The following is a 17299-nucleotide window of genomic DNA, read 5'->3' as shown; positions in this document are numbered from 1 at the left end:
AATAAAGCGAGTGACATTAAAAAAATAAGTTGAAATACATTAACTATAGCCCACTACTCCTCACCACTCACATGCACCACTAGCACAACCACATTAAAAAAATAAATCACATAAATAAAATAGTTAAAAATAATCCATATAAATCATTTTCCACTTTTTATACATTTATCAATATCATTAAACATAGAAAATCACAACTATCCACTTGATGAAAAATATGCATATCCACTCATTTTAAGCACTTTATTAATAATCATATTAATATGTACCAAAAATAGTTAAATTCATCTTAAAAGATCACAAACTTCTACAACATCCTTTGAGATTTCATTCCTAGGTACCATAAGAATTAGTTACTGTCACTAACAATGGAAGTAATAATGGGCTTCAGCAGCGCTTGTAATAGTTAGTTATCAACTGGAACAATAATGGCTTTCAGCTGCTGTAATCACATTGCTTGAAATTAATGGTAATAATAATGAGTTGCAACAGCTGTACTAATAGCAATGCGTGAAATCATATGTAGCCTGTAAGACTAACGAATTGCGGCAGGTGTAAGATCTGGTCGATATCTTGTAGGATAAGCATTTGCAATCAGCAGCGTGCGAGCTTGCAATGACATATAGTGTGAATTCTTGAAACTATAACGAATCTTTCCATCTTCATACCATAAACGAAAGTAAAAGCAAGTGATTTTTTACACAAAACATTGGAATCACAGTTAAAATTAATGTGGTGCCTTGAGCAAATATCAAACTGGAGTCGACTGAATGATGCGTACGTTTCAACGCAAAGGAAATTGCTGTGGAGGATTCCTGATGTAGCCTGGCTTATTTGTCAAAGCATTAACATTTGTTTCAACGCAAGCAATCATGACTCATGACTAAGAGGCTTCCTTGTTGGTTGTCCTCTGTACGTGGTGGAGAACAGACATTGGTGCAGTTACCATTATGGAACAAACAATCTGTGCAATGTCGACTCGAGTCATCGACCTTTAGAAATAAAATTAATTGATGTCTTGGCTCCACCAAGACACTTGAAAAATGTGTTACCCTAACATAAGCTGCTTGGGTGTTGTTCAATTGCCCGGCTGTCTCCTTTTCTCCTGTCAACGTCAAGCACTAACTTTGTATCTTGATCTTCCTGCAACTCAAATCAATACCCAACTTCACCAACTTCAACCTTAGCTAACAACCTGTAACAACTTGAACGTAGACTAATCACTCAATCACCTTTTCTAACAACTTCAACGTAGACTAATCACTAAACTGACTTCAATTGGTATTTTACATATATAAATAGTTGATCTCTTTTCTTTATATCTCATGTCAATTTTCTTCTTTCAAATCAATCAGGAGTCGCACATGCTTTCTACAGTTGGAAGCTGAAGACGAAACAGCGCAGTATAATACTAATACGTTTGCTCGCTGTTCTGGTATTAGATATATATGGAAGTGTTTAATCAACATGTATGCGCCAGATTGGTTTTGATGGCCATATGGTTGACGTTGTTGACAGCTATGGCGTCCGCGAAGCTACGTACCGAGACATTCGTTGTATGCCCTCTTACCTACATTATTTTTCATTTTGTATATAATTTGATTGGTGGGAAAGATGCCAGCTTTGTTTCTTTCAAATTTATGAGGTTCCCATAAGAATCAACAAGTTTTTTTTCTCTCATACATCTCTCTATATATATCAAAAGTGAATTAATTAGATTTTTTTTTCTCTCATACGTCTCTCTCTATATATCAAAAGTGAATTAATTAGAGGGTGGAAAATAAAGATAAATTTGGAAGTTAACGGGAAATTCAGACAAGTTATATTTTAAAAATATCTGACAGAAATTTTTGTAAATGTTAAACTTTATAATTTTAAGTATTTTAGAAGTTTTTGATGGTGCTGAATCAATTTCTACCCTAAAAACATGATTCAAATACTCCCTCTAAAAAAATTAAAATCATTTATCCAAATTCCAATCATTTTTTACCATCTTGAACATTCCTCCGCCTCCCTCCCAGATAACTTCAAAAAGAGAAAGCTCACAACTAGAATTGAAGGCTTTTATGAGTAGAAGAAAGAAGATTCATCGTTCTCACAGCCAGTTTACCAAAAACACTGAACATTTGACTACATACATATATCAATACTTTCATTATTAAACTGACATGTCAATTCTTGATTCTTAAAATAATGCTTCCGAGGTTGTTAATTGATCATTCAGCTTCAATCGACATCTGTAAAAAGGCTATGCGGGACGCACAATATAATCACCGTCAACGGCCAGTTTCCAGGTCCAACGCTCCATGTCAGGAACGGAGACACTCTTGTAGTCAAAGTGTACAACAAAGCCCAATATAACGCTACAATCCACTGGTACGTCTCAAACTCAGAGTGAATAAGATTTATTTCAATGCATTTTACCGATCAGAGTAAATGTCATAGTAATGTTACAAGCCAGTTTAGTGCGTATGTATCTCTGCATTTGCATCTTAAAAGATTGTACAGTTTTTATTACAGCCAATGAGCCAGAAAGTGATCATATTGTATTTGTAGGCACGGAGTGCGTCAATTCCGCACTGGGTGGTCCGATGGACCTGAATTTATAACCCAATGCCCCATTCGCCCAGGGGGAAGTTACACATATAGATTCACCATCACTGGTCAAGAAGGGACTCTATGGTGGCATGCCCACAGTTCATGGCTTCGAGCTACTGTCTATGGAGCCTTGATCATCTCTCCAAGCCCGGGAGCCACTTATCCCTTTACCAGGCCCCATGGCCAGGTTCCCATTCTTCTCGGTAAGCTACCACTGATTCTAATTTTTAGGATCCACGGATAACAACGTGCTTGATTTAATGCCAAGTCCTGTTTGCATTCACAGGAGAATGGTGGAATAGGAATCCTATCGATGTTGTGAACCAAGCTACCCGAACAGGAGCTGCCCCCAACGTTTCAGATGCGTTTACTATAAATGGACAACCAGGAGACCTATACCAATGCTCAAGTTCAGGTACATTTCTATGCATCTAATAGACTAAAATTCTTTAACTATTTCGGAGTTTAATGGAGAATCTGAGCCAGTCTAGCTAGAGATATCTGCTAATGGCAAACGGTGGATGCAGATACCATTCGCGTTTCAATAAAGAGTGGGGAAACCAAGCTTCTACGGGTGATCAATGCTGCACTCAATACTGACTTATTCTTCACGGTAGGTAGCCACACAATGACAGTCGTGGCTGTGGATGCTTTGTATACGAAGCCTTTTCAGACGAATTTTCTGATGCTTGGCCCCGGGCAGACAACAGACGTACTTGTCACTGCTGATCAATCTACAGGTAGATATTACATGGCTGCTCGAGCATATTCCAGTGGCCAAGGAGTTCCCTTCGATAACACCACTACCGTTGCCATTTTAGAATACAAGGGAAGTTCTAGCAGTACATCAGTTCCAACCGTGCCTAATCTTCCAGCTTATAACGACACCCAGACTGCAACTAAGTTCGCTAATGGTCTTAGAAGCTTGGCCTCACACGACCACCCGGTCTTTGTTCCTCAGAGTGTGGACGAGAATCTGTTCTACACCATCGGTCTAGGATTGATCAACTGTCCAGGACAGTCTTGTGGAGGTCCCAACGGATCAAGATTTGCAGCGAGTATGAATAACGTATCGTTTGTCCTGCCAACGACTTCTTCAATCCTTCAAGCTCAACATTTTGGCATGAAAGGAGTATTCTCCGCAGACTTCCCCGACAACCCTCCCGTGCAATTTGATTATACTGCACAGAACATAAGCAGAGGCCTGTGGTCCCCGGTGAAAGGCACAAGAGTGAAAGTTCTTAACTATAACACGACGGTGCAAGTAATTCTGCAGGGAACAAATATCTTTGCGGGTGAAAGCCATCCTGTCCATCTCCATGGCTATGACTTTTACGTTGTGGGATCAGGGTTTGGTAATTATAATGCAAAAACTGATCCTCAGATGTTCAACCTGGTCGATCCTCCTATGCGCAACACTGTGAACGTTCCGGTCAATGGTTGGGCTGCCATAAGATTCGTAGCCGACAATCCTGGTATGCATAAATCTACAATTTTTTTCTTTCTCATGTGTTGTCTGATTCTTTGATACTGGGTACATGTTGATAATCGGTGATTATGTGTGGCAGGAGCTTGGGTGATGCATTGCCACTTGGACGTGCACATAACATGGGGTTTGGCCATGGTTTTTGTGGTGAGCAATGGACCTAGCTCTCTTTTGAGTATCGAGTCGCCCCCATTAGATCTTCCGCAATGCTAAGGACAAATACCATAGATACCTATGACAGATCGACTATATAAACAGAGAGTACTTTCTTATGATATAAGATGGTCGTATAATTCCTCTCCATAGATTGATCAGGTTCAATCATATTGTTCGGTTAAAGTGAATCTATCAGTGGAATGTTTTCCTCTAGATCCGCCATTTTTGCATTTTCTCTTGTTCTGCAACCACACTCTATAGATATCTTGATTTTCCATCCTTTGTAATTTCAGTTTTGATCGCCTTGGTCGAGTGTTCCGCGCAAAGAGTTTCTTCTTAATTGAAAATCTTATCTGTAAACAGTTTCCATTCTGTGTGTTCTTCTTAATTGAAAATCTTATCTGTAAACAGTTTCTCAAGTTAATGCTAATTTCTCAATAATTTAAAATGAAAATTAAGAATGTGTGCCACTCAGTGAGAAACAGTTCAAATTAGCAAACCTAGGTAGACCTCTTTCTGAATGCTCTTTTATGTAAGGTGTGGTTATCTACATGTCCTATAATATTTGTTTGGAATTTAAATTTTTTAAGTTTTAACATTTTAATTAGAATTTGGTGATAATTTTAATTTAGGATTGTAATTTTTATTTGGATTATAATTTTAAATATATAAATAAATAAATTATATATATATATATATATATATATATATATATATATATATAAAGTTTAGGAACTTTTATTAGGAATTTTTATTAATTCAAAAAGATATACATCGCACAAACATATTTTCAAAATTCTCCTAAACTCACTTCTACCAAATTTATTGGTAGGAGAAAATCACCAAAACTAGTAACTAGTAAACAATACATACCCATCAAGCACTATTGGACTCACCGGTAAGACCAAAAAACAACTAGAATCAAGAGACAATCCACAACCATCAAGGATATGACGAATTTACCAAAGCTCGGTTCTTCAGACAAGGTCTAGGGGATGATTGAGGTTGGAAGTCACATTGAATATGCTTTTCCACATGTGCTAGTCTCCCTTCAAATCTCTCCAACTTCTCATATATTCATCTTTGACCCCTTTGTAAGGTGACTAGATGATCCTGCATTTGCCATTGGTTACATGGCAGGTCATTCATAAAGCCAATGACTCCACTGCGATCATCATGATGGTCCCTGCTAAGTTTTTCCAAGAGAAGAGTCACATGTTTGAGTTGGCTATCGAAAGCATCCAATGGAGGGGAGTTCAACAATCCCGTGTGATTGGGCAAGATTTCGGTCCACTTCTTCCTCCAAGTCATGATCTACCATCATGTGCTCCTCTCACTGACCTCTTATATCGATACCCGTTCTACCTTTGCGGCGTTGTTGGTGCATATTATCAATTCCAAGCTCCACCCAACTCCTTCCTCCACCTATCCGTCACTTGGCTCTATAGCAAAACCCCTCTCGTGTGCTTATCAGAACACTACGCCACCACAACAATACATTTCTCCCAAGATGGATAATAATATAGCCCTTTTTAAATGCACACATGTTAGCCCATTATTCCACCACCTCCCGTAGAATAGTTAGCGACACTCACCAACAAAGTCACAGCCCTAACGTATGCCTTAAACCCTCTGTCAATATATAATAGAGGTGGCTTTCAAATAGAAACCAATAGCCCTATACACTCCAACACACCACCCCATCCACAACATCCCAACTATGAAAAACCTCAGATTTCCAGCGCATGCACTTGAAGGTCCTCTACATCACTATCATGTACCAAACTCAACTAGCCCAGACACGGGTGACACCACCACCTTTCCCACCCCAGCTTTGGTAAAACCATCAACCACCTTCATATAGGCTTGTTAACCCACTGATGATACTCCAACTAATCCAAAGCACAACAATATACACCAAACAAAACCGAGCTTCCCCCAACCAACAAATTCTAATACAAACATTGTAGAAATCACAACAAAATGAAGCATTGACTTGAAAAAATCTTACCAAGAGCTAGGGTGAATATCGATCGTCTAATTCCTTATTGCAATTAACCATGCAGAGGCCCCCGAGCACAAAAGTCTCCAATAAACTCCAATTTTCAATGTGATCAAACCTGTCTATGCTAAGGTCCAAGTTTTCTCTCCTTAGGTAGTCTCACAGAGTTTACAAGCTCATTATCTCTCAACAAATGATTTCTAAAGTTTATCGTAACAATGTTATTCTTAAGTAAACTCCAATAACACTCCAACCTACACATGGATTACCAAATCTTCACACAACACCCTACCTCCGTTCCAAAACTTAAATGACCAAACACAAAACAAAAATACCAACTTAAATGCTTCTCTATCTCCTCCTTCTGATTCCTTCACCACATACTTGCGTGTCATTCAGTCATCATTTAAGACGATGGGGTGGCAACCCCAATCCCATCATCACTCAATGTTGCCAACCCATTAGGGTAATTTATAATATTAATACATTTTAATTAACTTTTTAATAGATTTAACAAAAAAATATATATTTAAAAACTCAAAACTATTAAATACTTAAGCTATCCCTATTTATAATGCCACAAAATTCATACGATACAACCATCACAAAGAGGGATCACGCTACCTTGATCGAGCACATCTACATGTATATCCATGATTCAATTCACAAGATCCGCACCATGGCTCTTATTAGCCCTTATTCACTTTTCATTTGAGTGGGAAGTAAAGTGAGTAATTTTTAATAAGGGATTTGCATATTCTTAAGATTAATGTTTTTATTTTAATTTTTTTTAGTGGATTATCATTTTAATTGATTTATAAGTTTTTTCTTTTTTAATATAAATGCATATAATGTTGTGAGATAATATTATTAAATATTCACGGTTAATTTTATTATTAAAAATTGAAGTATTTAGTTTTGTTTTGTGTAATTAATGTATTTATTAAATGTATTATAAGGAGAGAGTGATGGCTATGGGACGGTTTCATCTTGTATTTGTTAATGTTTATGATATATAAACTAGCATTTGCATGAGATGTTGCAAAGAAAATGTTGTAAGGCAGTGAAAAAGAACTAGTAATTTGAAGTGTCTTGTAAAATCGATGCAATATTTGCACAACATTATAATGTTTCAAAATTATATATTTACAATGTCCAAGATCATTCAATCAACATTATTGCCACGATAATGAACAATATAAAGACTTGGAAAATAGGCTTCATGCTAGAGAGCTTATTCTTCCACCTACTGTAACATGAAAAAGTATAACAGGTAGGTGCAACCATACAACTGATGGAGTCATCTTAACTCTTTATTTACATAAACATATCTTCCTAAAACAAGCAAATGTCAAACAGCTCATATAAACATACTAGAATATTCATGATATGAAGGCTACAACAAGAAATAACATGGGCATGGTAGCCAATACAAAATTTTGAAAGATGATAACATGACCTAACATATGCCAAGTCAATGTTATGTTGAAGGGGGTTGGAACAATGTCTGAAAAAAGTGCATGTGGAAGCCTATCCTCAACCTATTTATCATCAAAATCACCCATAACATAAGGCTAGAAAAACATGTATAAAAAAAATCCACATGTTGGGTCACATCTCCAATAATTCCTTCATAGTTGTCATGATAGAGATGAAGACAAAGTTTAGAAATGCCTTGAAGAATTATGAAAGTGGTGATATTTAATTTCCAACAAGCTTTTCATACTAACTAAAACCTTCATCTTCAAGAAAATCCAAGGAAATTATGAACATTTTTTTCATTTTGATATCCTCGTGGACAAAATTATGTTTTAAAAGAACAAAAATAAAAGGAAACAATATGAAACAAAGGTGAGCCTTTGAGTCCATGGCTATTTGGTATATCTTCTCTCCAATATTCATAATCATTTAGATACCCTAGGATTCATGAGAAATGAAAAGGATCAAGAAAATTTTCTAACAACCATTCCACCTATAAAGATGTGGTGTTGTATTCAACTCTTTGAAAAAAAGCACCCCCTTTGGTATCATCCAAGTAGGTCTCAAGGGCTTCTATTGGAACAATTATGGTACCGTGAGCTTATTCATCTCCACACTCAAAAAATATAATCATCCTTGTCTAGTCATCATGCACCATAGGAAGAATCGGGATTCAAACACAAGGAAGATGAGGCCAGTTGTGCATCCTTTTCATCATCTCCTCGGTAACCCTAGTAGCTTGATGTTGCAACCAACCCTAATATCTCAGTGGTTGGTAGAAATGAGCTCATTTGGTTGGGGATGCACTAGGTGGCTTTCTACCCATAGGGAAAGGTACACACTCCCCAAAACAGCTAATAATTGATATAAATATACTAGAATCTTCATGATATGAAGGCCACAACAAGAAATTACAGCATGGGCATGGTAGCCAATACAAAATTTTGAAAGATGATAACGTGACCTAGCATATGCCAAGTCAATGTTATGTTGAAAGGGTCTGGAATAATGTCTAAAAAAATTACACATGGAAGCCTATCCTCAACCTTTTTATCATCAAAGTCACCCATAACACAAGGCTAGGAAAACATGTATAACCAAAATCCACATGTTGCGCCACATCTACAATAATTCCTTCACACTTGTCGTCATAGAGATGAAGCCAATGCTTATAAATCCTTGAATAATTATAAAAGTGGTGACATTAATTTCCAACAAGCTTTTCATACCAATTAAAACCTTCATCTTCAAGAAAATCCAAGGAAATTATGAACTTTTTTTTTCATTTTGATATCCTCATGGACAACATTATGTTTTCAAAGAACAACAATAAAATGACACAATTATGAAACAAAGGTGAGTCTTTGAATCCATGGAGATTTGGTATGTATTCTCTCTAATATTCATATTCATTTAGGTTCCGCTGGATTCATGAGAAATACAAAGGATCAAGAAAATAATTATTCCACCTCTAAAGATGAAATCTTTTTCAGAAGAAAAAATAGTCCATACCCACATGGGTTTGAATGGGATTGAACCAAATGGAATGCTAGAAACTAACCTTTATTTCCATGTATGCCAAGTACGGGAGTATAAAGGATGCATGACTAGTGTTTGACAAAATTACTGAATGAATCATGCCTTCATGGGTTGCTATGATTGCAGGTTTTGCCAACCATGGTGACTATCATGGACTGCACTAATTGTAGGGTATGTTCAAAGTGGGCGAGGTCATCATGCTTTGGTGATGTTTTGTCGAATGCATAAAGATAGCATTGCACTGAGTTCCATCACTGTGGCAAATGTTCTCTCTACATGTATTGTGTCCGGGGCTCTAAAACAGGGGAAAGATATTCATTCATATGTTATCAAAGTGGATTTGAGTCAAATGTCATTATCAGGACTAAGCTTCAGAACTTCTATTCCAATTTTGGAAGAATAGATAATGCATGCCATATATTTGATAGAATGTCTGAGAGAGATGTTGTATTGTGGATCGGGATGATTGGAATGTGTACCAAGAATGAGGACAGTGTTGAAGCATTGAAACTCTTCCGTGAAATGCAGTTAGTAGGCATAAATTTGATCACCTCAACCATTATGAGTGCTCTTCCAGGATGTTCCCACTTAGCGGTATTGCACCATGGTAAAGAGATTCATGGTTACATAATCATACAAGCATTTGGGATAAATGCTATTGTAGGGAGTGCACTGATAAGCATGTATACAAAATGCGGGAGTGTAGAATATGTGCATAGTGTTTGACATTATAAATCGAAGAGACGTGGTCATATGGATTGTTATGATTACAGGGTTTGCAATGCACCAACATGGTGTGGAAGCCCTCAATCTCTTTATACTAATGCAACAGGAGGGTGTTAAACAAGATCATATTACCTTTGTTTGGGTGCTATTCACATGTATCCATGCAGGCTTGGTGAATGTAGGTTGGAAACACTTCAATGTCATGAGTCAAGAGTATCAGATCACACCGAGAGTGGAGCATTATGCCTGTATGGTTGATCTCCTTGGTCGTGTTGGACAACTAGATAAAGCTTGGGACTTCATCAAGAAGATTCCATTAGAACCTAACGCATATATGTGGGGGGCTTTGCTTGCTTCTTGAAAAATTCATTGCAATATAGAGCTAGGGGAGCAAGTAGCAAGATACCTTTTTAAGCTAGAGCCTAAAAATGCCCAAAATTACGTGCTTCTGGTAAATGTCTATGCTACAGGTGGTAGGTGGGATGGATTTGCAACGGTGAGAAAAATGATGAATGCTAAAGGGTTGAAGAAACCCCCCTGGTTGCAGTTAGATTGATGTTAGAAATAAGGTATATATGGTTTTTGTAGGACACAAATCTCACCCACAAATTGACAATATCTATGCAAATTTGGCTGATTTAACCATGAAAATGCATAGCACAGGTTATGTTCTCAACACAGGCCTTAAAGAGGAGGAGATAAAAAGCATTATTCAATCCACAGTGAGAATATAGTCATTTCTTTTGGTTTTATCAATACATGCCCTAAGGCTTCCATTCGAATAATCAACAATCTCTGTGTCTGTGAACACTGCCACACTGCTACCAAGCTAATTTCCAAAATTGTTGGACAAGAAATAATTGTGAGAGATGGAAACCATTTCTATCATTTCAAGGATGGATCATGTTCTTGAGGGGATGATTGGTTGTCGAAGTCATTAAAAAAAAAATTTACTACAATGTCATGCATATTACTGGCAAGGTCGATACAAATTCAAATCTAATGTTGTTCTACATTTGCAGATGATGCAAAATAGGCCTTATGACTACTTAGGTCATCTGCAACATAGGCCCTATGACTGGAAAGGTCAATACAAACTAAAATCTAATACTATTCTGCATTTGCAGATGATGCAACATAGGCCTTATATCACCCTAGAGGTCATGGTTTATTACATCATCAGTGTAAATAAGATATTGATTTCAAGAATAAGGTACTTAATTTTTAACAGAACGTTATTCTTGACAACGTCATGGCTTATTCTGTATGCCAATTGACATACAATCTTTTTTCTTTTTCCAAGGAGTTTCAAAACTCGTGTTGAGCATGAGGATGATTAGGTGATTAAACGAGGATGAGGATGATCTATAAATCCTCACCATATATAGTAACAAATATGATGGTATATATTGAGAGGATTGGGGATCCATTCACTTTGAGAATAGAGAAGGGTCCCTCCACTTTGTGATGTAAGGTGATAATAGATATATATTACAACCTACCCACTAATGTCCACTCATCTATAAATACTAAAAGGACAACCATGGTGGCATCATCAGATAAATTGCAACTTTAATATATTCATATATGTTGGAGATGAAATATCTTTGGAGTCTGGTGTACCTTCGATGCGGCTCCAAGAATGGCTCCATGATGGTTATTTATAATATCATGGGCCTACCTTATGCATCTCCTAGTGCAAGTCTCAATGGGAGGCATTGAAGGAGAATTGAATCTGTCATTTGATGAGAGATATCTCATAAATTGCTTCATGGAAGAAGTGGGCACCTATGTGGATAACATCGATCACACAAGAATTACTTAGTGTGGAAGATGAGGCCAGATGTGCATCCTTTTCCTCGTCTCTTCGATAACTGTGCTAGCTTGATGCTGCAACCAATCCTAAGATCTCAGTGGTTGGTATGAATGAGCTGATTTGGTTGGGGATGCACCAGGCGGCTTTCTACCCATAGGGAAATATAAACATTCCCAAAAAAAGCTAATAATTGATATAGATACACTAGAATCTTCATGATATGAAGACTACAACAAGAAATTACAACATGGGCATGGTAGCCAATACAAAATTTTGAAAGATGATAACATAAGCTAGCATATGCAAATTCAATGTTATGTTGAAGGGGGCTGGAATGATGTCCGAAAAAAGTGCATGTGGCATCCTATCCTCAACCTTTTTATCATCAAAATTGCCCATAACACAAGGCTATAAAAACATGTATAAACAAAATCCACATGTTGCGCCACATTTGCAATAATTCCTTCACACTTGTCATCATAGAGATGAAGCCAATGTTTAGAAATGCCTTGTCACAATGATGAATGACAAAGGGTTGAACAATCCCCCTGGTTGCAGTTAGATTGATGTTAGAAATAAGTTATATATGTTTTTTGTAGGACATAGATCCCACCCAAAAACAAAATCTATGCAAATTCGGATGATTTAACAATGCAAGTGAAGAGTGCAAGTTATGTTCTTGAGACAGGCCTTAAAGAGGAGGAGCAAAATAGCACTCTTCAATCCACAGTGAGAAGTTAGCCATTTCTTTTGGGCTTATCAATACATGCCTTGAGGCTCCCATTCAGATAATCAAGAATATTTGTGTCTTTGAACATTGCCACACTGCTACCAAGCTAATTTCCAAAATTGTTGGATGAGAAATTATTGTGAGAGATGCCAACCATTTCCATAATTTCAAGGATGGATCATGTTCTTGTGGGGATTATTGGTGACCGAATTCATTAAAAAAAAAAATATCTTTACTACAATGTCATGCATATTACTGGAAAGGTTAATACAAGTTCAAATCGGATGTTATTTTGGATTTGCATATGATGCAACATAGCCTTTATGACTGGCAAGGTCATTTGCAACATAGGCCTTATGACTCGCAAGTTCGATACAAATTAAAATATGATGTTATTATGGATTTGTAGATGATGCAACATAGGCCTTATATAACCTTGGATATCATGGTTTTTTGCATCATCTGTGTAAATAAGACATTGATTTGAAGAATAAGGTACGTAATTTTTAACGGCATGTTATTCTCGACAACGTCATAGCTTATTCTATTTGCTAATGTGCATACAATCTCTTTTCTTCTCTCAAGGAGTTTTGAAGCCCATGTTGAGCATGCATCATAGAAGCACAAGGTAGTTGTATAAGGGTTGAATATGGTTATTTTATGTTTGATTATATCAAATATGCCTAGAATTGGTCCATGTGGACTTGATCATTAGGTAATTAGATGAGGATGAGGATGATCTATAAATCCTCACCATATATAGTAACAAATACTATGGTTTATATTGAGAGGATTGGGGATCCTTCCACTTTGAGAATAGAGAAGGGTCCCTCCACTTTGTGATGTAAGGTGATAATGGAGATATATTACAACCTACCAAATGATGTCCACTCATCTATAAATACTGAAATGAAAACCATCGTGGCATCATCAAGTAAATTGCAACTTTAATATATCCATAAATGTTGGAGATGAAATTTCTTTGGATTCTGGTGTACCTTTGGTGGCGCTCCAAGAATGGCTCAATGGTGGTTATTTATAATATCACGGGCCTGCCTTATACATCCCCTAGTGCAAGTATCAATGGGAGGTATTGACGGGGAATTGAATCTGTCATTTGAAGAGAGATATCTCATAAATTGCTTCATGGAAGAAGTGGGTACCTATGTGGACAACATCACACAAGAATTACTATGCATGGAAGATGAGGCTAGCTATAAATTGTTTCCTCGTCTCCTCGATAAGCCTCCTAGCTTGATGCTACAACCAACACTAAGATCTCAGAGGTTGGTAGGAATGAGCTGATTTGGTTGGGGATGCACCAGGTGGCTTTATGTCCATAGGGAAATGTACACACTCCCTAAAAAAGCTAATAATTAATATAAATACAGTGTATTCTTCATGATATGAAGGCTACAACAAGAAATTACAACATGGGCATGGTAGCCAATACAAAATTTTGAAAGATGATAACATGACCTAGCATATGCCAAGTCAATATTATGTTGAAGGGGGCTAGAACAATGTCTAAAAAAAGTGCATGTGGCAGCCTATCCTCAACTTGTTTATCATCAAAATCACCCATAACAGAAGGCTATAAAAACATGTATAAACAAAATCCAAATGTTGCGCCACATCTGCAATAATTCCTTCACACTTGTCATGATAGAGATGAAGCCAATGTTTAGAAATTCCTTGTCACAATGATGAATGAGAGAGGGTTGAAGAACCCCCTGGTTGTGGTTAGATTGATGTTAGAAATAAGGTATATAGGTCTTTTCTAGGACACAGATCCCACCCAAAAACAGGAAAATCTATGCAAAGTTGGTTGATTTAACCATGCGAATGCCGAGTGCGGGCTATGTTCTTAACACAGACCATAAATAGAAGGAGAAAAAAAACATTCTTCAATCCATAGTGAGAAGCTATCCATTTATTTTATTCTTATGAATACATGCCCTGAGGCTCCCATTCAGATAATCAAGAATATTAGTGTTTGTGAACACTGCCACACTACTACCAAGCTAATTTCCAAAATTGTTGGATGAGAAATTATTTTGAGAGATGCCAACCATTTCCATCATTTCAAGGATGGCTCGTGTTCTTGTGGGGATTATTTGTGACCAAAGTCATTAAAAAAAATCTTTACTATAATGCCATGCATATTAGTGGCAAGGTCGATACAAATTCAAATCTAATGCTATTTTGCATTTGTAGATGATGCAACCATAGGTGTTATGACTAGCAAGGTCATCTGCAACAAAGGCCTTATGACTAGCAAGGTCAATACAAATTAAAATGTGATGCTATTCTAAATTTGTAGATTATGCAACGTAGGCATTATATCACCTTGGATATCGTGATTTATTGTTTCATTGTTGTAAATAAGACATTGATTTGAAGAATAAGTTACTTAATTTTTAACAACATGCTATTCTCGACAACGTCATGGCTTATTATGTGTGCGAATCTTATTACAATCTCTTTTCTTTTTCCAAGGAGTTTCGAAGCCCATGCTGAGCATGAATCATAGAATCACAACGTACTCTTATAATGGTTGAATATGGTTATTGTTTATTTTTTATTATATCAAAAACTTCCTAGAATTGGTCCATGCGGACTTGATCATTCGGTAATTAGACGAGGATGAGGATGATCTATAAATCCTCACCATATATAGTATCAAATACAATGGTATATATTGAGAGGATTGGGGATCCTTTCACTTTGAGGATAGAGAAGGGTCCATCCACTTTGTGATGTAAGGTGATAATAGAGATATATTACAACCTACCAAGTGATGTCCACTCATCTATAAATACTGAAATGATAACCATCGTGGCATCATCAAATAAATAGAAACTTTAATATATTCATAAATGTTGGAGATGAAATTTCTTTGGAGTTTGGTGTACCTTTGGTGGGGCTCCAAGAATGGCTCCATGATGGTTATTTATAATATCACGAGCCTGCCTTATACATCTCCTGGTTCAAGTCTCAATGGGAAACATTGAAGGAGAATTGAATCTGTCATTTGAAGAGAGATATCTCATAAATTTTTTCATGAAAGAAGTGGGTACCTATGTCGACAACATCACACAAGAATTACGCTTCATGGAAGATGAGGCCAGCTATGCATCCTTTTCCTCATCTCCTCGATAACCCTACTATCTTGATGCTGCAACCAACCCTAAGATCTCAATGGTTGGTGGGAATGAGCTGATTTGGTTGGGGATGCACCAAGTGGCTTTTTGCCCATAGGGAAATGTACACACTCCCCGAAATAGCTAATAATTGATATAAATACACTAGAATATTCATGATATGAAGGCTACAATAAGAAATTACAACATGGGCATGGTAGCCAATACAAAATTTTGAAAGATGATAACATGACCTAGCATATTCCAAATCAATGTTACGTTAAAGGGGGTTGGAATAATGTCTAAAAGAAATGCATGTGGCAACCTATCCTTAACCTATTTATCATCAAAATCACTCATAAAGCAAGGCTATAAAAACATGTATAAACAAAATCCATATGTTGCGCCACATCTGCAATAATTCCTTCACACTTGTCCTCATAGAGATGAAGGCAATGTTTATAAATGTCGTGTCATAATGAATTGTGTCCAGAAAGAACTTCTATTGAAAGAAAACATTTAACAATTGCTAAGGTATAAGTAGCGGTCTTCGTATATGCTGGTGCGAGAGGTAGCAACAAAGATAAAATAGTGAGAGAAAGTGGTACTATTTTCCAGCGCACAACCACATAAAATTTCAACTCGTCGACCAAGGAAACACCCTTGATCCTTAAAATCAAAAAGAAAAAATGGGGGAACATTTCGATTAAAAAAAATAAATTTAGCAGTCTCCAATTCTTTCACAAGTGAACTGAGAATGCATTATGGGCAACATAATTCCAATATAATTAATTAGTGTAAAATTGAAAGAAATTATTACAAATTTTCAGTATTAACTGAGAGCTGCCCCAATACCACATATTGAACCTATGAACATAATCCACATTTCTAAGTTCAACAAGCCTTGAACAATTGAGTAATTTTATCCTCATATGGGAGCCTTGATATACTTTGAATATATTCTTCTTAATCCAAGCTCCTTGAATTCTTCTGAAACAGAACCAGGAGCCTTGATGCACCATGAATATAGTTTTGTGAGACTTACTCTAAACTTTTTCAGTACCCCTGTTACAGAATGACCATCCAGATTTGTTTCAGTACCCAAGCTCCCTCTTCTCTGCTTGGAATTTGTTAAATTCTTCCTTTGCAACCACTCCCAAGGGTTCCGTGAGAAAAATTGGAATTACAACAGTCACAATCTTAAACCCAATGGAAGGGAACTTGGAATGATTTAGTGGTTCAATGCTAGCAAAGACGCACCCTTTTGAAGTGATGCATTTTATCGTTCTTACAAATTTATGAAGACTTACCTACACAATAACATTTAGTGTGTGAATTATGTCAATGGCCTAACTATCAACATATCTATCCACTTACCAACATAATATGATAATAATATTTAGAACTTATGCATTTGTCACGACTACATATCAAAACAGATTAATGATAGCATGCATTGCTTCCTCCTTCTCAATTCTTAGTCAACTCAATCTCAATTTCATAGAGAACAACAAACATACATGAGCAAGAGGAAATGAAAAATATTGCTTAAACGATTGATAAAAGAATCATAATGATGAACTTTGCAAAAGAGATAGACATGCCTTAAATATCTGATTGTATA

The 17299-nt window shown here is 36.6% G+C and overlaps 1 protein-coding gene across 1 annotated transcript; it reads left to right on the top strand.

Annotated features, from left to right (window-relative positions):
- Positions 1-1347: 1347 nt before the first annotated feature.
- LOC149202109 (laccase-12-like) lies at positions 1348-4590 on the top strand. The gene is made up of 6 exons (XM_089399897.1): positions 1348-1556; positions 2225-2376; positions 2557-2801; positions 2885-3013; positions 3126-4073; positions 4167-4590. The coding sequence occupies exons 1-6, from the start codon at positions 1449-1451 to the stop codon at positions 4295-4297; spliced, it is 1713 nt and encodes a 570-aa protein (XP_089256023.1). The 5' UTR covers positions 1348-1448; the 3' UTR covers positions 4298-4590.
- Positions 4591-17299: the final 12709 nt, after the last annotated feature.

Source organism: Pinus tabuliformis, chromosome 2_1, assembly GCF_031772625.1.
Source record: "Pinus tabuliformis cultivar Carrire ecotype Pingquan chromosome 2_1, CPIR1, whole genome shotgun sequence".
NCBI lineage: Eukaryota > Viridiplantae > Streptophyta > Pinopsida > Pinales > Pinaceae > Pinus > Pinus tabuliformis.
Note: the sequence above shows the minus strand (reverse complement) of the source record. Positions and strands in the feature narration are given on the sequence as shown.